The 21,830-nt window shown below is 42.3% G+C and overlaps 1 protein-coding gene across 7 annotated transcripts in view; it reads right to left on the minus strand.

The window, feature by feature from the left end:
* Nucleotides 1–1,893: 1,893 nt before the first annotated feature.
* The window catches only part of PIP5K1B (phosphatidylinositol-4-phosphate 5-kinase type 1 beta), a 273,143-nt gene continuing 253,206 nt past the window's right edge, over nt 1,894–21,830 (minus strand). For 4 of the 7 annotated variants that reach the window (XM_069474141.1, XM_069474139.1, XM_069474140.1 and 1 more), the window contains 2 exons: nt 17,803–17,920; nt 1,894–2,659 (listed from right to left, as the gene is read on the minus strand). In XM_069474141.1, the coding sequence (XP_069330242.1) occupies nt 2,657–2,659; nt 17,803–17,920 (121 nt within the window). In that variant the 3' untranslated portion in view covers nt 1,894–2,656. The remainder of the gene's footprint in view (nt 2,660–17,802; nt 17,921–21,830) is intronic. The other 3 variants (XM_069474144.1, XM_069474143.1, XM_069474142.1) reach the window with 1 other exon arrangement.

Below are 21,830 nucleotides of genomic sequence, written 5' to 3' on the forward strand. Positions count from 1 at the left end.
AATTTTTGCCATCATGTTTTTAATTTCTAAAAGCTGTTTTATGTTTGCTGAATGTTCATTTTTGAAACAGCATCCTGGTCTTGTTTTATGGATGCCATATAGCCTATTATCTCTGAAGATGTAATAGTAATTTTCATTCATTTTGAAGTTTACTTCTACCTGCACAGTCCCTAGTTCCTCCAAGCTGTTTTTTTCTGCTCACATATTTAAGTTTCATTTTAGAGGATTTCCTTAGATGTCTTTTGATTCTTGGTTGTCTGCTCACTGAATGGGGACTAAATGCTGTGAGTACATAGGCAGGGCTTGTGGCTGAATCTCACTGTAGGATGCCTTGTCTGGGTCAATTGTTGGAAAATTTTTCTTTTTTCTTTTTTTTTTTTTTGCAACAGAGTCTCACTCTGTGGCCCAGGCTAGAGTGCCGTGGCATCAGCCTAGCTTACAGCAACCTCAAACTCCTGAGCTCAAGCAATCCTCCTGCCTCAGCCTCCCCAGTAGCTGGGACTAGAGGCATGCGCCACCATGCCCGGCTAATTTTATATATATATATTTTTAGTTGTCCATATAGTTTCTTTCTATTTTTAGTAGAGATGGGGTCTCGCTCTTGCTCAGCCTGGTTGGGAAATTTTTAATATTATTATATTATCTGTAAACTTTCCCCTTGGTAGGGTAGCTATATAATTTATGGTCCAAAACTATAACACTGTTGAGAGTGAAAAGGCATACTGTTATTATGCTTTGAGTGTCAAGCGTAAATTCAGACTATCCCAGGCAAGATAGAGGATGATAACCTACCTCCTGGGAGTGATATTTCTCAGAGTAAAGTCTTCCATTCCCAGCCTGGGTGCTAGAAGTCTGGACTAAGGACCTCTGGTTAGGTAAATGGGTAGATTTACAAATGGGGGGAGGAAGAGTGGGATTCCAGTTATGTAAGCCCACGTAGTGAGGGTATCTGCTAGGAGTACTAGAGAGGGAGGCAGAGAATCCTCAGTCGTCCAGGTCAGCAGAATTCCCTGTTGTCATCCCAACCCAGGATAGATCCCAGGCACTGACTCTGTAGTTAAAATTGCTACTTACGCTGAGCAACTATGGCTCCAGGCTACATTTTAAAAGTTTATGCCATGTTTGCTTACAACAATCAGCTTGCTTTAACTCGAAGTATTTCCTACTGAGCATCTTCCTCATCAGGAATGTCTTTCTCCAGCTTTGATCACTTTGCTTTCTAATGATTTTTTCTCCCAGCCACTTAAGTTTCGGCTGCTGGGGACACTCACCAGGTGGTGTAAACTGCATTAATTTTTGAAAATAGTTATTGTCCCTCTCTGCAGAGTCCCTTCCTATGAGGGAGATACGTTTCCCATCCTATTGACTTCAGACTTGCCAGTGTCCTCGCTCTGGCTGATGGAATGTGAGTAGAAGTGCTGCAGGCTGCACTGAAGCAGAGCTTTATGAGTTCCCATTGCTTGGTTCCACCATAGCTCTTTTTCTACTGCCATTAAAGTGGCATGTCTCATGTAGGGGGCTGCACTGGACCCCAGAATGAAGAAGACTCTTAGAGCAGAGCTGCAGCTGCCCCTACATGTGAGTGAGAAAAAACCGTGTTGGTGAAAGTTACTATGATTTGGGATTGTTTGTTACCGCAGCATAACATAGTCAAAGCTGATTAATACACCAAGACATTGGGGAAAGTCTCTTGGGTGAGTTGAATAGAAGCTGTTATTGAGTCTTTCCTTAGGGCTGATAATTTTATTTTTCCATTTTCATGCATCACAAGATTAAGTTTATTTAAGATTCCTAAATAGTAAAAATGAGGACCATCTGGGTTATTTCTTTTTACTTAAAAGAAAAAAAAAAATGTAAAGAGCAGAAATCATTGGAATCAAGGTACCACCGCAATTGAGAACAAAATATTTTATTTCTCTCAATAAAACTATAGTTTACAGTTGTATTTACTAAATAAATTATATAATTTCTCTTTTACAAGCAATAAACTAAATCACAAGTATTTCAAAGACAATGTATGTACACGACATAAGGCCTTTTATAAATAGCTTTGCTTTTCTCATTTCACTAGTAAACAGTGAAAAACTCTTTATAGAAGCTAGTTTTCTATAAAGTAAAGGCAGACCTAGTATATTGATCTTTAAATGAAACCAATTTAAACTTTCATGACATGGGCTATGATTATAATTTAGCAAAAAAAAAAAAAAAGCAGAATTTATACTTTATTTACCATTTTGCATGGATGGATTTTTAAAAAATATATAAGCAGATTACATATGTTGCTTATGTATAATCACTGGATGCATGCAAAATGAAATAATGCAAGAGTCCATAGGAAAATAGCACTTCCAAGTCAAAAAAGGTGATTGGCAATGGTAGAGAAAGCAGCTTAAATATAGTTCATGCAGTTCTTCACAGTTGAGCAAGCAACAGCAAATGACAGAATAGTGTGGTATTTTTCACATCCCATCTACGGATCAGCCTATGGATCAAGACTCTCCTGACATCTTGCAAATTCTCCTAAATCAAGCTGATCATTTCTCTGTGTGTAGTGGGGCTCAGCCAAGTTCCTGTGGATAATTCTGGAGTGGAGAAACTTCTCTCCCGTAACTGTGTTCGTTTCTCGTCCATGTGTTTGGGTGGTCACCGTTTTCTCTTACTGGGGAAACAAAAGAAAGAAAGTGGCTGTGACATTAGGTTTTGGCATCGATTTGTATCTCCTCCCCATGTGTGGGAACATTTCTCCCAACAAATTGTGCCTGGAAAATGTGCAGGTAGAAATGGGGTGCATTAGGTTTGGGATTCTTCTGCAAGGATTAGCATAGCATATGATTCTCTGGTGGACTCGCAACAAGTTATTTACACTGTTTCTCAAGATTAAGTCCCAACTACCTCACATCACTGCACACTAAGACACACTCCTGACCTCCTAGTGCACAGGGCTTAGGGGATGTGCTGTGGCATATTAGACCTAAAGTCAAAAAGAACAATTTGAACACAGTCTTGAACGCATGAACATTTATTTCCAAATAATATCCCTGTGCCCGAACAGTAAAAATATGTTTAGCAAATATTTACCCTAAAATGGTAATCATTTAAAATCGGAGCCAGCTAACTCAACCTGTGACAGTTGTACCACGATACATGTGAGAATATGGTACTATGTTCAGTCTTTAGAGACAGATACATTTGGTCAAATATATTGATTTCCTAATTATTGTATCTATGTGACATTAAGTAAGTTACTTAACCTTCTTTGCACCTTATTTGTTTCATCTGTAAAATGGAGGTAACAAACCCTACTTTACAGGGTAATTGTGAGGGATAAATTTTTCTATAGGAAAAATAAAGTACATACACATACAATATATACACTAATTACACATATATGTATATAAAATTTAATACCGTGCCTGGCATATGCTAGTGCCCCTAAAATTGTGGTGAAGGTGGGATGTGGGAATCACAGAGATTGTGCAGCTCAACACCTTCAATTTAAGGCAGAGAAAACTTGAGTACAAAGTTTGAAATGCCTCTGGAAATTATTAGGAAAGAAACTATGTCAAATAAAGAAAATTCTGGCTTAACAATCAGTATTTTATCAAGTACCTTGAGCCTACTGTAATTTTTATTAACTTACCATTTTGTTTTATATTAAATAGTTTGATCACTCCCTCTTGTTCTTTTTTTTGAGACAAAGTCTCCCTCTGTTGCTCTGGGTAAAGTGCAGTGGCATCATCGTAGCTCACTGCAACTTCAAACTCCTGGGCTCAAACGATCCTCCTGCCTCAGCCTCCCGAGTAACTGGGACTACAGGTGGGCACCATGACGCCCGGATGATTTTTCTATTTTTAGTAGAGACAGGGGTTTTACTATCACTCAGGCTGGTCTTGAACTCTTTTTTTTTTTTTTTTTTTGAGACAGAGTCTCACTCTGTTGCCCGGGCTAGAGTGAGTGCCGTGGCATCATCCTAGCTCACAGCAACCTCAAACTCCTGGGCTTAAGTGATCCTACTGCCTCAGCCTTCCAAGTAGCTAGGACTACAGGCATGCACCACCATGCCCGGCTAATTTTTTGTATATATATATTTTAGTTGTCCATATAATTTCTTTCTATTTTTAGTAGAGACGGGGTCTCACTCTTGCTCAGGCTGGTCTTGAACTCCTGACCTCGAGCGATCCACCCGCCTCGGCCTCCCAGAGTGCTAGGATTACAGGCGTGAGCCACCACGCCCGGCCTGGTCTTGAACTCTTGACCTGAAGCGATCCTCCTGCCTTGGCTTCCCAGAGTGCTAGGATTACAGGCATGAGCTACCATGCCCAGCTGCTCCCTCTTACTAGTCTAAGTTAGAAAGTTATGCATGACATGCTCAAACTGTTACTCAGAAATGATCTTTCAGGAACAGGTGAGTGTCTGGTGCTGTAAACTACAGCAGAGGGTAAAGGGAAGTTGCCCACATCCTCGGGACAGATGTCCGCTGGCTTCACTGAGCCGCAGTCTGATAACTTTGATATGTGGTGCAGATCTTTGCTCTTAAAACCAGTGACATACCAAAAACCCCCACATAAAATGATGAGGTCCTAGGATTAGATTTATGAGTCCTGCTTTCTTTAAAAAAACCAAGATAAAACAAAAACAAAAGGAGGTGAAAGTCACGTTTCCTATAGATCATCCTATAGATCACAGCTTGGAGTTCTGTGTCTGGCTTCTTGTGTCAATCTCCGAGAGGGACATTGAGTAATCCGAGTCATGGCTAGGGAGACCCACAGTGACGGGCCCCAAAGCCAGGACGCTGTGGGAGTGGCTAAAGACCTGGGCTCTTTTGTCTAGAAAATAGGGGATGTAGAGGTGGCATAAGAGCTGTCTTTGAGTATGTGGACGGTAACGCTGGGGAAGAAAGGGTTAGGCACCAGTTGAGTCCCTGCATTCCTGTAAGATGTGACATTGTCATCAGCACAGTGGCGCAGATGCTGTGATCCTTGGGTGGGGAGTGGGGTGGAATATCAGAAGGTGTGAAGGGAGGAGAGTTATAATCTCTCCCCATCAAGGATCCTGACACTCACGTCCTCCCCAGTGCAGGGTATGTGTGTGGGGTACTTGCCCTCCCCAGACACAGGAGCCCAATCTGCCACCTCTGAGACTCAGTGCGTTGAGAATCGCTCCGTACCGGGGCAACTGCGTGGGAACCAGCTTTGCCTCACCTGAAAGCGCTTCCTGACCAGAGTAAAGATGTGAAAGGTCACTAAAGGAGGGGCAGAGCTGACACTGAGGGGTCAGGCTGAGGCTGAACAGACACCGAGTAGGGCTGAGGCAGAAAACTGTTCACCCGAGACCCAGCGCGCAGAAGGCACTCAAGGCGGTCAGGGAGAGGACTCGGGCACTCGTGGGTGGGTCGGGTCAGATGACCACAAAGTTAGTGTCAACCACAAGATTCTCATAAAAACTCTTTGTAAATGTATACTGCTGAATAAGTCAGAATATTATAAATAGCTGGTGATTTATGCAACAAGAACTATCTGAAAAGAATTTAATATCTTGATGTCTTTCATAAAATTGGTTAACTTTATAATTTAATAAAAAAATACTAGGTCTTATAATAATGAAATACATTCTCCTTCGTATTAAAAATAAAGAGTGATTTCCAGCTTTGGTCATAAAAAGTCCTTTGCATTCATGCAGTAAGTAGTTTTTTTTTTTTTTTTTTAAACTGAGGATGTTGTAGAAATTTCCATAAACTCCTATAAACACTCTCATATCCAGGGGATAAGAATGTCAAAGTTGGTGAGAAATGCCAACTCTGTATCTGTGTTGTAATATAATTCTTGGATGACATGATTGGTTACATGAAAGCATCTATTTTGTAGTAATTTATAACCCTATTAAAATGAGATGGACAGGCCTTAAATATGTCTTCTGTGGGATTTGAAAGCGCAAGGTCTCCTTGCTTGTAAACATGGCCACTTTTCTGGAAGAAGTCTGCAGAAAGCAATTTTATTATTCTTTATTTAGAATAAAATGTGCTACAATTTTCCCTTCTTCAAATTTATAGCTCAGAAGTCCTATATTAGCCATCACTGAAGTCTACCCTGGGAAGGAAACTTATAGCTTGAGCTCATTCTTCAAAATGTGGTAACTGTAGAAGTCCCTTCAGCTCCCCAACATGAAGATGAACTCTTTAAGGCGGCAGTCCCCAACCTTTTTGGCACCAGGGGCCAGTTTCATGGAAGACAATTTTTCCATGGACTGGGGATGGGAAGGTTGGGTGTCATAGGTGGGTGGGGCGTGGTGCGGAGCTCAGGAGGTGATGTGCGGCCTGTTTCCTAACAGGCCACAGCCAGTTACTGTTCCGTGGCCTGGGGGTTGGGGACTGCAGCTCTAGGGTATTACTGTCTCAAAGACTAGCAACTTCTTCTTTAGGTGAACTGAGATTCAACTCTCTCCTATGTGATGGCCTTAGAAACAGAAATGGGAACTGGTGCTTTGGGAGTGGAACCCAACCAGATCTCAGAGACGGGACAACAGACACTAGAATGACATTTCACCGTTGTCATCAACTGAATTGCTGTATGTACCTTCCCTCTCTGCCCCCTGCCCCCAATCATTTGCCCACAAAGGTGCAAGTGTTTCTACCTATACACTAGGATGCTCTGAAAATTCATGATAAATTTTAAATTCTGAAACCTGAAGGTAAAAGGTGTCATAACAGTTGACATGAAAAGTAAAAATGGAGTAGTTAGGTATTTCTGTGGCCTAAATTCTTAGTGCTATCTATTCCACACGTGTGTGTGTGTGTGTGTGTGAGAGAGAGTGAGAGAGAGAGGGGGGTGTATTTTTATTTCTATTCAAAATCAAGTGCTTAGTTCTATGATTGAAACTACACAATAATACACACACATGTGGTCAAAGGTTGCAAAGATTTTTCCAATGTTAAAATTATTTAAAACACAAACACAGAGAAATAAGGGAAAATAGCAAATCAAAAGCAGTCTGTCTGCTGATTAAGAAGCCCTTTGTGAGGGCCGACTGCACTGAGGTGAGGCCAGACACCCCCTCAGGGGGAGCCCCAGTGTGGAACACTCTGAGGTGGCTTCCCAACTCGGTGGTCCAGGTTCACTTTTCAGAGCCATGGGCAGGGCATTGGAAGGTGACGTTTCTTCTCCAAGGTCTCATTCCTAGATTCATCCCCCCCTGCCCTTTTTCAACCCTTCCCCTTCCCTCAACTCTCTCTCCCTACCTCATTATCTTAAAAATACATCCAGAATTTCTTAAGCTCTGGAGTGTGATGTGAGGGAGTTTTAAGGCAGAGCTGAAACGAAAGGCAGAACATCACCACGGCCAGACCCGCCAAGATGAACAGCACTGACTAGTCCCATGAGCTCTTAACCCTGAGGGGTGATGTTCTTTTTTAACTACAATTACCTCTGGCTTTAGTCCTGGGGCCCCATGGAAGCAGGGTCTTTCCCTGCCTGATGTCCAGGAAATCCTTATTTTGGTTTCAAGTTGAAATTCTTTGCCAAAACACCTCTGGGGAAAGCATCAACTTTTCCCCTGGCTAAGGTAGGCACCAAGTCCCTTATTTCTTCTTCCTATGCCAAGCCCCTGTTTCCATCAGCAATTCCTGAATTCTGTTTCTTCCCAGCCCTCCTGTTTCCTTTCTGTTTTCTATTGTTCTTATTCTGTTGGCTGATGTTCCTTCTGTTACCATGAGAACACATGGACTTGTCCCGCCCCACCTGTCCATGTTGGTCCAGACTCACAGCATCACCTCAAGCCCGTGTTCAGGCTTCACGCCTGAACCTCGCCCAACACTACCTCTGGGGCCCCCTTCATCTCTGGGTTCACCTGATTGCTTTCTCAGAGATCCCTGAATTTCAAACACAAAGTTTTCACCTTTGGGCTCTAGGAAGTCCAGAGTTTTTTTTTCAGTAAGAATCTATATTTACATTTAGTAGATATTAGATTATATTCATATCTACTCCCATATAGGGGGTTAGTTCACGAAACATAATCGCTTACAGATAGAGTGGGGTGGGGGATTTCTCTTTGTATGGGATTCCAGTTGTAGCAGGAGCCTGAAAGTTCACCATTTTCTCGGGAGTGGGGATGAACACATACACTAGCGCTGCGGAAATCAGGGCGTGGCAGCAAAGTAAAACTACACTACTGTGGAACTTCATAGCTGGAAGGAAACTTAGAGAAGCTTGGGTCCTACATTCACACTTGAAAAAAAATGGGTGGACTCAGAATCAGGGGTGAAATCACTCTTTTCCAAGGACCAGGGACTGCAGGGTTTCAACAGAGAAGAATTGAGGCAGAAGGCGGGACGTTCGCCATCCTTGAAAGACATGTACAACCGAGATGAAGACAACCATTCTGTGCCCAGTCTGGTAGAACGTTGGTTGAATTCTGGGGTGTTGGCAGCACATGGAGCACCAGGCCTCCTGCCAACCCAAGTGCCCCATAGGAGTGTCCCATACCAGTCAGTAGGCAGATGACTGATAAGATGATGACAGACCTAAGAAGAAGCTGGCACTTGTCTCTGCTGTGTCCTGGGATGGATTTAAGATTCTGGCCTCTCATTTCAAAACTGTTAGTGTAGCAGTAATACTGTAACACTGTTTCCTGCCTGATTTATTTGTTTTCTAAAGACCCAAGAGAAGCCCAAGAGCATCAGTGATTTATACGGGCTGACAATTCTACGGCGGACTTTCTGGCACTCGAGTGACTCCTGCTAATTGTAAATCCAAGTGGTTACCTTATCATCTAATAAATATATCTATCATATAGTTCCAGGGCTGCAACAGAATCTGCCCTGACTCTTGCTTCTGTTGCATTTGAAAAATGTAGGGGGAGGGACGTGGCAGTGGTTTCATTTGAAAAGGAGCACTGCCTTAGGATGAGGCCACCGCCTTTTCTGTCACCTGCACGGTAGGAAAGCACCAGATGCCAGGGGCCTCTGCCAAGGCCCAGTGGGGGGAAACTAGATGCTACACCCCCCACCAGCCTTTCCCCTCTCAGCACTTTCCTTGGTAGCATTTTTCTTTACAAAAGCACACAGTAGCTGTTATGGGTTACACTGTATCCTCTTAAAATTTCTATGTTGAAGTCCTCACTGCTAGTACCTCAGAATGTGACCTCATTTGGAGACAGGGTCTTTGTGGAAGTAATCAAATTAAAATGAGGTCACAGGTTGGGCCCTAATTCAATCTGACTGGTGTCTTTATACAAAGAAGACTTTTGGACACAAACACGTACAGAGGGAAGATGTACAGGGAGAAGACAACCATCTACAAGCCGAGGAGAGGGTCCTGGAACAGATCCTTCCCTCACAGCCCTCAGAAGGGACCAGCCCTGCCAGCACCTTGATCGTGAACTTCTAGCCTCCAGAGCAGTGAGGAAAGAACTTTCTGTTGTTTAAGCCACCCAACCTGTGGTTCTTTGTTATGGCAGCCTTAGGGAACTAATATAGTAGCTATCGCTTGGATTTAGAAAGTCTTTTCTTTTCTTAAAATAAGACTTCATATTTGCATTCTAGTATGTTTAATCCTATTCCCTATTGGGGGTTCAAAAGCCACACTCACCCGGGAGTTCAGTGGCTGTCTGTGAGCACCTGTCAAAGACTGAAAGTGAAGAAAAGACTTTTTCCCCACTCCATATTTGTTGGTTCTTTGCTAAAATTGGGGCTTAAGCAGCAGAAAGAAGCATTTTCTGTGTTGAATCCGCAAACTGCCAAGGGGCCCTTTCAAAGAGGCTCCAGCGGGATTGGCCTTGATGGATGAGCAGGGACGCTTAGATCTGAGGGAAGATTAGCACCTCGTTTTCTGCGCCCCAAGGTAATTGCAGTCTCCGGTCTAGCTTGAAAGGTGGTGGATGCTGGGCCTGTCAGAGTGAGCTGCCTTTGGCGTCTGAAGGACATGTGTCTTGCTGAACTTACACGCACAGCACTGAAAGGCTACGATGCAGTCCGTGGTGGAGTGGAAACAGTCTAGGGAGCGGCACACTCGCTCTTAATTAGGTTTCAATTCAAGCTCAATCACTTCGTCCCCCTTGGTCAGAGCTGCCTTTCTACCAGTAGGTGGCAGTAGAGGGCTTGCTGCGAGCAGGAACTCAATGGCAAGCCCCGCTCAGGAACGGGAGAGTGGTAGGATGGTAGGAGCCTCCTAATATTCACCTTAGCTTTGCTTCTGCGTCAGAGGAAAAACGCACGTGACTCCAACAGGCCAACTGTCTTCAGAGGGGAACCCTGGGGGAGTCACACAGTTCCCCCCTACATTAGCATAGAACAAGTGCAGGATGCTCAGAGCTGAAGGGTCCTGTCCACAAGCCCAGTGGATCTCAGCCCTGAACGTGTGGGCAGCTTTCAAAAACACCAACGCCTTGGCCCAGCCCCAGGGATTTTTATTTCTAACACATATGTTGCAACAAGTGACTGAGTCGGTTCATATACTCATTTACCTGACGCCTTTTTGTGAGGAATCCAAAATAATTTGGAAATATCTACCCAACCTCACAGCAACTTGGCCAGGGATGAGGGAAGTGAGTGAGAACATGGGGCCATGTGTGTTAAGGAGCAGTTTACAGGCCCCTGAGTGGAGCGGGTTGAATAGTGTCCCCTGAAAATTCTTACCCACCTGGAATCTCAGAATGGGGCCTTATTTGGAAATAGGTTCTTTGCAGATATCGTTAGATGTCTGGAGGTCATACAGATTAGGGTGAGCCCTAAATTCAGTGACTGCTGTCCTTATAAGAAGGACAGCACCAACAGCTGCAGAGGCAGGGGAGGACCTGCCCCTAGAGCCTCCAGAGGGAGCATGGCACTGTTGATCCTTTGATTTCAGATGTCTGGCTTCTAGAACAGGAGACAATACATTTCTATTGTTTAAGCCACCCAGTTTCTGGTAATTTGGTGTGGCAGCCCTAGGAAACGCCCACAGGCAGGGGCAGACCGAGGGGAGGCCAGGCCCCAGCTCCCCACTCCGGATCCCTACTAATGCTGTTGGACACACTCAGAGGCTTTAGTTTGTATAAAGAGAACAGTCCTTAAGCATCTTCCCATTCCTCCTCACAGCCCAGCAGAGGAATGGGTACAAATGAGGACCCTCCTGTTTACTAGGTCCGTGGGTGTGATTTAAACTTGTTTCCCCAAAGCTCTCGTTTGTTCTTATCTTAACTCTTCTATTTGTTTCCCCCGCAGGCTCAGGGCCTCACAGATCCCGAGTCCACACCCTTAGAGACTATTCTTCCTCAAACACGCTTTTCCCTAGAGTTGGAAAGTCTCCAGAGACTAGTAAACACTGGCTTTCTATGACAAGGAAGAAGACAGAAATAGAAACCAGAAAGAGAAGCAATAGGAAGAGTCTAGAGAGATTAGGGAACAGAAGGGAGGCCGGTCTTTGGAGGCAAAGAATGAAAAATGATGGGTAACCCCTGGCAGGCCTGGGTGTAGTAGGGGACTCAGGCAAACTGAAGAGCAGAACTGGCTTGGAGGAAGATGGAAAGGAAACTGGCCTGGGGGCAAGAGTCACTGTAAAGTTAGGACAAAACAGAAAAAAAAAGTTACCACAGCCCTGCAGAGTGTCATTCAATTGCTAACTCTGGACTTAATTTATGTGGAAAGGCAGTATGCCTTTATAACTCCAGCTCCAATTCCCCAAGCTAATCCTTAAACAGCAGTTTAATGCTGTTTGTTTAAAAGAAATCCTGTGGGTGACCTCCTAATCCGGACTGACGGGTTGCCTCGTTAATTGGAAGCTTGCGTCACTCTTATTTCAAGGATAGGAATAACTTGTAGGTGCTGTGAGACTCAGAAAGTGGGATCCATTTTTTTCAGCTCTTCCACACATCTTAGAAATATTATTTGGTCAATAACTTAAGGGGCCAAGCATTTCTGGAAAGAAACAAAGGGCCCTATTTTACTCTTTCTGAAATCTCCTCATTTCTCAACAGTGTGGTTATGTGGCGGAAGGAAACAGCCTTCCAAAGCAAAGGCAGCGTGAGCCTTTTCTCCTTCCTTCTCTGTGCTCGCTAAAATCTACCAAAAACCTGAGCGGCATCTTTGGTGGGTGGGGAATCGAGTTCTCTCTTGAGAAGCAATAGAATCGCCACTGTTTCAAATAAACACCCCATGCAGCAGCCAACACGGGCTCCAACAAGGAATGATTAAAGAGACCCAATATGTCATTAACCTCAATACCAAGGGATTCAAATCCAGAAATACGGTTACTCTTGCCAAAAAAGTTCCGCCGAATTTTCTAAGACCCCCGTGACCTCATTTAAAGTGTTTTTCTTCTTTTTCTCAGGCTTTTCCCATGCATAATAGTACGCTAAGCTGTTAATTCAATCATTTTCACTTCTCTGCCACCCTTCGTCCCATGATCAAAGAGTATTATTAACCACTCTAATAACACATTAAATAATCAGGCTGTCCAACAGCCGCCCCTCAGAGCACTAATCTCCAATGCTGGTGTGGCTAAAAAATGGCTTAACTGTTTCTTCTCCTTCACCCACAGCTATTTTTGTACTTCAAAAAGCCATTTTGCAAAGAAGCAAATCCAGGTGAACGTACATGTTATTGAGAGGATGTTAATATGGAAATTGTAAAAAGAAAAGGGCATAACCTTAGGACTGAATAATAGAAGCAAGAAAGTCACTGTCGTGTGGCAGCCATCTTTCAAACTTCTGGATTATTAAAGCAGCGATCCCATTGGCTCCCACTTACCTAGCTCTTCCCAGCTAGTCATAAAAGGGTACTCTCTCCCACTACCTGCTTCAGCAGGCATGGTTTTTTTTTTTTGTTGGTTGTTTCTCTTCCCATTAACATCAAATTGCATTCTACATCAGGCAAAGAAGCTGCCTTAGAAACTGAAATAACAGCATCAGTGCCTTAGAATATCTGGGACTATTCACAAAGTGGAATCTTGCTCTATTGTGAAGACTCCATGATTGCCCATTCTAAAATCAATACAGCCTGCTCATCTCTGCTGTATTCGTTTAAATACCCTAATCTCTGTCATCAACTCAAAATTCAATGGGAAACACATTCTTGGTCACTGGATAAAATCCTCTTAGAAAACACCTCCCTTGATTTGAATATCTGCAAATGAATCAGATAGCCTGGAACTCTACAATGTGAAAGTAAATGGCCTTTTACAGGCAGTGCAGGATAACTGGGTACATAAAACTTGAGCTAAATGCTTTAATAAAGGTGAGGGAGCAATTAGCTTTCTTCTAAGGTTACTGATCCTTTTTAAGTTCCTGTCAAATCACAGGAAAAAGCAGGAGAGCTGGCATAGTTTACATGCACGTAATGTGTATTTGGGTCCTTAAAAGGACATTTCATATGTGCTATCTGGTGGGCTTAAATCATTTGGGTTTAAATCTATATATTTTTTAAGAGATATAAACAGCATTATAGATTAGGCTACAAGTAAAAGCACTAGGGGAGTGGCTTACAACTACCGATAGAGAAATGCTGTACCTTAAAGGGGGAGAAACATTACAAGAGAAATCTGACTACATTTGGTGACAACATTGAACAGAAGGTCACCAGAGAAGCGTGCCAACGGCCCTTCAATAAAGATGGCTATGATTCAGAGCATCAAATTAGGTCAAAAGGAAAGGAGAGACAAATGCAGAGGGAAGATTGGTTTTTCCTTTCTTGTGCTTTTCTTGTCCAGTGACTGTTTCGTAATGTAGAGGCAAATGAAAATATTGAAGTGAGAGCAATTAGGTGTATCCTTTCAGATCTGGAAGAGTATACAAAACAAAAAATAAAAATCTCCAGCATGAAAATACACCCTGGAATTACAAGTTAATGGTGCAGAACTTTCTAAATGTATTGCCCTAAAATTTTAAATACTGTGAAGGTCTATGGTAGAAGAGGTGATGAAACAGCAAAATTTGGAGAAAACTGTAGCTACTTTGGAAAATCTTATTTCTGCAACTCCTTGTAATTTAGAATGAGTCACATCCTGGCAGAACTGGAAAGGGTCTCAGAGATGATTTAATAATCCATTTTATAGATGAGAAAACTGAGGCCCAAAGAGGGTGATTAAGTCAAGGTCAATGATTAATGAGAGATAGAGACAGGCATAGACTCCAGGCACCTATTTCTTTTTCTTTCTTTCTTTCTTTTTTTTTTGAGACAGAGTCTCGCTCTGTTGCCTGGGCTAGAGTGCCGTGGCGTCAACCTCGTTCACAGCAACCTCAAACTCCTAGGCTCAAGCGATCCTGCCTCAGCCTCCTGAGTAGCTGGAACTACAGGCATGCGCCACCATGCCCAGCTAATTTTTTCTATATATTTTTGGTTGTTCCGCTAATTTCTTTCTATTTTTAGTACAGACGGGGATCTCACTCTTGCTCAGGCTGGTCTTGAACTCCTGACCTCGAGTGATCCACCCACCTCGGCCTCCCAGAGTGCTAGGATTATAGGAGTGAGCCACTGTGCCCGGCCCAGGTACCTATTTCTAATTAATTTATTTCTCATTTGGTTTTGCAACAGGTAAAGTGACTAAGTCAAAATACCAGAAAAACTCTGTGTGGGGCCATTTCTGGGGTTACTGAGGTCAAACTATTTTCCTAGTATTACTAAGATGTGATCTGCCTTTTCAGTCTCATTCCCTTTCATGGATACAGCGGAGTTTTCCAAAAGTGAAATGATGTCTTATATATCACAAAGACTCATGCAGAAACAGATGGAAGAATCCAGTTTCTTCTATTAAGCCAGACATTAGAGATTTACAAAAATGTAAAATAATGTCCCCCTTCTCAATAAATTTATTTCTGTTTTGAAAAATATAGTTATATTCATAAAAATTTTATTTAACATATAATACATTTATTTTAAATGAATATTAATTTTTTTTGTTTTAATTCTGAAAATACGAAATATTGATAGACATAACCTCTCTCTCTCTCTCTCTATATATATATATAAACTCTTCAGAATTCTCAATAATTTTTAAGAGCTTAAAGGGGTCCTAAGATCAAAAGGTTTGAGAACTGCTACACTAGAACATTAGAAAATAACTAGAAAGGAAACAGTGAAAGTGAAGTTTTACAAAAAATAATTCTCACCAAAAAACCCCCCTACTGTGTGCTTTCTGGATTCATCTCGCACTTTTGTAAGCAGCGTGGTTCCGAGGAGATGGGCTGAGACATCAATCGGTGGTAATGACAGCAATCACAGAGTGCTTTGTACGTTCAAGTTTAGGCAGGACAGTGTACAAAGCTGGCTTTGAATTCTGGCTCACTCAGGAGTATCACACCTCCTGGTTAGCGTGGATCTGGTTTTGTAAAGACACGTGAAAGTGGCACGAACCCTCAGCTCATGGAGATGAGAGTTTACTTGGCCTCTTCCTGAAAGGTTTTCCTGATTTCTACTTCCAGATGAACCCAAGTTATCATGGGATAAAAAAAAAAAAAACCTTTAATTTTTTTGTATTTAATTCCCTATTTTCTTGGCTGGGGGAAAACCAACTAACTTTTCTGTAAAGATTTTGTGATATGCTATGACTTATTTTTTTAAAGTGGGGACAGTGGTGGGGACAGGGCAACTGGTCCCAGAGCCACCACACCACTGGCCGACCCTGGGCAAGAAGACCCGTGATCTCTCTGATTGCAGTTTCCTTAAGACCAGAATTGTCCTGTTTTCCTTATAGATTGTGAGAATCAAGTACAAAAATCTTTTTAAAAGTGAGGGGCAGGACTTGACATTCTGGGTGGGAACGCAGGCTAATTTCTTACGGAGGCAGATTACTCACCATTTAACAAATATTGAAGGAAGCCCTACTGTGTGCCAGGCACTGTTCTAGGTTCTGATGGTACAACAATGAACAAAACAGGCAAAAATCTTTTCCTTCTTACGTCCTATTTCAGGGGTGGGGACAGTGGTGGGGAAGAGCATTGCTCGGTGGAAACAATTCTGTTTATGCAACAATCAGGATACTCTGGGGTTACAGAGAAAACCATTCACAGTGGTTGGTGGGGGACTTGCTATTCTATAGAGGATGGTCAAGGAAAGCATGTTTGAGTAGATGCTTGGGCTGAGAACTGGGGAAGAAGGGAGCAAGCATGGGATGGGTAGGAAAGAGTGTACAGACAGGAACAGCAAATGCAAAGGTCCTGGGGCAGAAACATGCTTGGTCTGTGGGAGGAACACCAAGGAGGCCAGTGTGTCTGAGAGGCAGGGGAAACCAGACCATGCAGGGCCTGAGGACATTGGATTTTACTCCCAGAGAGCTGGGAAGACACTAGAGGGCTACATGCTGAGAAGTGACATTTTAGGTGACTGATGTTCTGCAGAGCACTCTTGAGGAATTACAGGGAGTGTACGGAGAAACATAAAAGTCAGCCTCCAGGAGCCTGGAGGGTGTGGAGACACATTTCTGTGAGACACGTGGCACATGGTGCCGATTCCTGAGGTCGCACTCGTGTGCCAGGAGTGATACAGAGTATTGTCTCTCTCTTTTTTTTTTTTTTGAGACAGAGTCTCACTCTGTTGCCCAGGCTAGAGTGAGTGCCATGGCATCAGCCTAGCTCACAGCAACCTCAAACTCCTGGACTCAAGCAATCCTCCTGCCTCAGCCTCCTGAGTAGCTGAGACTACAGGCATGCAACACCATGCCTGGCTAATTTTTTTTTCTATATATTTTTTTAGTTGTCCATATAATTTCTTTCTATTTTTAGTAGAGACGGGGTCTCGCTCTTGCTCAGGCTGATCTAGAACTCCCAGGCTCAAACAATCCACCTGCCTCGGCCTCCCAGAGTGCTAGGATTACAGGTGTGAGCTACCGTACCCGGCCTTTGTCTCTTAAGGTTTAGCAAAATTTATAAAAAATCAGAAAATTCCAAATCAACACTTCCCGTGTCGTGTGATTTTGCGCACGTGTACTAGGACACAGAGTACATGTATGAGATGTACTTGACATACTAAATACTCTTTTATAGTCGCACTTGGCTGGGTGCAGTGACTATAATGCCAGCACTTCGGGAGGCTGAGGCAGGAGGATCACTTGAGCCCAGGAGTTGGAGGTTGCAGTGAGCTATGATGATGCCACTGCACTCCAGCCTGGGTGACAGAGTGAGACTCCATCTCTACAACAAACCCAACCAACAAACCAACGAACCAAACAAATATATATAGTCTAGCCCATCTTTCTGGGCATTGTCTAACAATTTAATTAAGCCGATACAGACAATGTGATGGGCACTAAAGGGTGTTCACACACTTAATCACTCATGATCCTCAAAGCAGCCTTGTGAGGTAGGCAGGGCAGGCATTATTTTCTCCCTTTGGCAAATAAGGACATGCAGTCAGAGAGCTCCCTGCCCAAATCACGCAGCTGGTTGGTGGCAACCAAGGAGGGAGTCAGCCAAGGTTCTCTGGTGCCGAATTTGAGCTCTTCCCACGACCCAGTTCTGTGCCTCTTAACCTATTACGAAGGGAGCAACACCAAAATGCAGAAGATTCAAACATAAGGGAGTATGGCTGAGTCAAAGGAAGACATTACTTGGTTGGGAATGACAACAAGGAGCCCCACTTTGCCTTGCCACTGGGATTTGTTCTGTTGTTGCACGTGGTGATTTAGTATTAACCTAGATATTCTTTTGTGTAATGTTCTGCACAAACTGGGGGAAAACACAGCTTGTGAAAAGACCCACCATTTGTAGAAGGGACAGGGTGCCATTATTTCTTTTAAAAGCCAAGCAAGCCTGGTTTTATGGAACTTGTTCTTGTGCAAGCCACGGCCTGGATCCATTCACAAACCAGAAGGGGAGGGAGGAAACGGAAACGTAACTTACTAAATAGACGTCGAGCACAGAAGCATTGTCATCCTGCATTTCCAGAGCGCTCGGCTCAGCGGTCAAGTAGATGGTCCCCTCTTCCAAGGTAAATGTCGAACTGGAAGGCAACCCTTTGCTGGAAAAATAAAGGCAAACAATGAACATGTGGCCTCCAGAACAAAATCTAAAGACACCTCCAAAGTTGTGGCTAAAGAGGCTGAGATGGGCAGCTTTTGGAGATGAAATTTCTTTTTTTGAGAATTTGATAGACAGGAAATATGGTCATACCCAGAGATATGGTCACCTGAGTTTGAAGAATTTGGTAATACTAGCAGTGCATTTGTCTTTCTACTTCAGCACATCACTTATTTTTTGATTTTTCTGAGACGGGGTCTCACTCTGTCACCCAGGCTCAAGTGCAGTGGCCCCATCCTAGCTCACTGCAGCCTTAAACTCCAAGGCTCAAGTGATCCTCCTACCTCAGCCTTCTGAGTAGCTGGGACTACAGGTGGGCAGCACCAGGCCTGGCTAATTTTTAAATTTTTTGTAGAGATGAGGTCTCATTATGTTGCTCAGGCTGGTCTCGAACTCTTGGTCTCAAGTGATCCTTCCACCTCAGTCTCCCAAAGCGCTGAGATTAAAGGCATGAGCCACTGTGCCTGGCTTCATTGCATTTTTGAGACTGGATTTGTGGGTCCCACACCTTGTGAGCTGCAGGATGCTGTGAATCTGGAAGCCCATGTTGGTTCTTCTGTCACAGAATTTGTTCTTTGCTAGTTTACAGAAGATAACCTTGTGTACCATTAGCATTAATGATTCCTTTCTTTCTTTCTTTTTTTTTTTTCCATCGTTTTTAAATTTTTTCTTTTGGCACGAAAATTTCAATGACATCAGTGGTTTTCAAACTGACATGTGCATCAGAATCCCCTGGAGGGCTGGTTAAAATGCAATTTCGTGGGCCTTCCCCCCAGAGTTTCTGATTCAGTGGGTCTGGCATGGAGCCACAGATTTGCATTTCTGACAAGTTCCTAGGTGACATTCATGCTGTGGGTCTAAGGAGCACACTTGGAGTAACAGTGAGTTGTGTAAACACAGAGCATCGTATGATGTGCTCTGTGAGGACGGCTGAAGTGTATGCTTAGTGACTACGACTACAACGAAAGCCAAAGGAATGCAGGTGGACTATATACTACAGGGTCATTTGAAGAGAAAGCACTTTGTTTTGTTGTGATATGATAACCAATGTTAATTGTGGAAGTAATTGGTTCATTTTAATAGCATTTAAATTTGGTATTCATTTAGGGGCTTGGGGATGCACAACTTTTTTCCTAGAAATAAAAGTTAGTTATGTTTTTAACCTATGGAAATTTGGCATAGGAAGGTTTTGCAGGAACTAAATATTTCAACAAAATGGGGGAAGAGGGTGACACTGGTCCTGGAGAGCTGGCAGAGGGGCTGGCCATCGGCTGCATGGAAGGGACACCAACAGCGGCCTGTGGTCTTCTCTGGGTGGTAGAGCTGGGGAGGGGCTCGGAAGGTGGGCTTCTTTCTCCCCTTGCTCATTACCATGTCCTGCGCTCGATCCCTGCGGGGCGTAGATCAGCACTCACCTCTTCTGAGAACGTCCCATCTACAGTCATCCTCTGAGTTCTTGTCTAAGCCTCCCAGCAGGACGGGAGGCCACGAAGGACATTATAATCCTCTGTCCTTCCCTAGTCTGGCAACTGCACACAATTCTATCATTGTACATATTTACCTATTAATTGAATATAAGGGAACTATCCAAAATCCTGACCTTCTCAACTTAATAAGGTTCATTTGTATTTTTCCTGATGATAAAAGACATGAGAAGATTGTAAAAATACAGACGAGGAAGAGGAGGAGGAAAGCGGGGTTGGGGAGATCTTCCATGAGTCTTCCATTTGGTGATATTTGGGAACGTGAAAATTAAGGGATTGCAGCCACCTCACTTTTGGTTTGATACATTTTCTCTCAAATTCCAGACATAGTAAGAGAGTTCTCTTGCTTTTCAAAAACCTAAGATGGGTTATACACTATGGGGAATAGTCTGTTTTAATGGACCTTACAGAGCAGGGGGAATGTGGCTTCTTTCCTTAGAGCTGTTGATTTCATATTATAAACCCTCAGATTTCGTGGGTTAAGTAAACCATTGGCTCTCAAGGGCTGCTGCTTTAAAAGGCATTGGGTGGCAACAAACATTGCTCAGGTTATTTTTTGGATCAGAAACAAGGAAGCAGTATTGGCTTTAGCCGGCTTTTGCCTTTTAACTGGGAAGACGTCATTCACTCCTCTTGTGGGTTTAAAATGATCCTACCTGGTTAAACCTTGTGAGAAAGGTAAATTCTTTACCTACTTAAACCCTAAAGCAAGAAACAAAGTAGTCAGAAAATATGTAATTGTGGCATGATTTTCAACTGTTATTCCTATTTTTTTTGGTTCACATTTTATATCATTAAAAAGATCTCTAATAGCTTCTGGGTTATTTTGTAAACATAATTTATTTGATGACTTGCAAAAACTAAGTTTTCTCCTTGTCTGAGTTTTTACGTATCATTTTCATTTCTTTCTTTCCCAAGATTAAATTATATATATATTCTGGAAGTGTTTTTCTTTTTAAAATTTTCTTTCTTTAGTAACTTTTTATTTTGAAATAATTTTAAACTCACAGAAAAAAGGCAGGAGTACTGGAAAGAATTCTGGGGTACCCTTCACTCAGATTCACCAATTAATATCATTTGACCACATCTGCTTTGTCATTATTTCTCTATAAATACACATTAGTATTTTTTTCTGAACCATTTGAGGAGTGTAAGTTACATACAAGGCACCCCTTGATTCCTAAACCCATCAGTATGAATTTACTTAAGAATAAGAACATCGTTCTATAAAATACAGTACAATTAACAAAATCAGGATACTTAGACTGATATAATACTATGATCTAATCTATAGTTCATATTCAAATTTTGCCAAACATTTTATTTTTTTTTTAAATGACACTACATGCATATAGTATAAAATACAGCAGAAAGGAATCTTCCTCTTTCTCCTGTCCTCTTGTGATCTAGAGTTCTCGTCCCTAGAGGCAAACCCATTTTGGAAGTATTTTTCAATCTGATATTTATTTTTGGAAACCAAGAGTAAGCCACCAGCATAGATAATGCAATTTAAAATAGAGAAAAAATTAGAATATTTTTTTGGATTTAATAGATAGGTACATTTATCAATTATTTTAGCTAAAATAAAGTATGATTACAGAAAAAAGAAATATCACATTTCCTCAGTATTATATGGTCAAAATTTGATAAAATCAGTCATTTTTTAAAAAAAAGTTTGTTATTTATACTGTTTTTTACACATATTAGAATAGATTACTATCTTAGTAAGTAGAATATTTTGAGCATGATTAATTTTGGGTGAAAAAAATTGAGATTCATAGAGATTGGCCGAGATTATACAAAAAAACCTCTTATAACTCAACAATAAAAAGGCAAATAACCCCATTCAAAAATGAGCAAAGGATCTGGACAGACATTTCTCCAGAGATACACCAATGGCCAATAAACATAAGACAAGACGCTCAACATCACTAGCCGTAAGGAGAATGCAAATCAGAACTACAATGAGATACCACTTCATAACCACTAGGACGGTTATGATAGAAAAGACACAACAATTGTTGGAACAACTCGAGTCCTCATATATTGCTGATGGGAACAAGAATGGTGCAGCTGCTTTGGAAAACTGTTTGGTGGGTCCTTAAAACCATACGACCCAGGAATTCCACCCCTAGGTATATACCCAGGAAAAATGAAAAGGTATGTCCACATAAAAGCTTGTATGTGAATGTTTGTAGTAGCATTTTTCCTAATAGCTAAAAAGTAGAAATAACTCAAATGTCCACAGATTGAATAAATAATTCACAAAATGGAATATTATTTGGCAGTAAAAAGAATGAAATACCGATAGATGCGACAACATAAGGAAACTTTTTTTTTTGCCAAGTGAGAGAAGCCAGTCACAGA

Source organism: Eulemur rufifrons, chromosome 7 (assembly GCF_041146395.1).
Source record: "Eulemur rufifrons isolate Redbay chromosome 7, OSU_ERuf_1, whole genome shotgun sequence".
NCBI classification, from domain to species: Eukaryota; Metazoa; Chordata; class Mammalia; order Primates; family Lemuridae; genus Eulemur; species Eulemur rufifrons.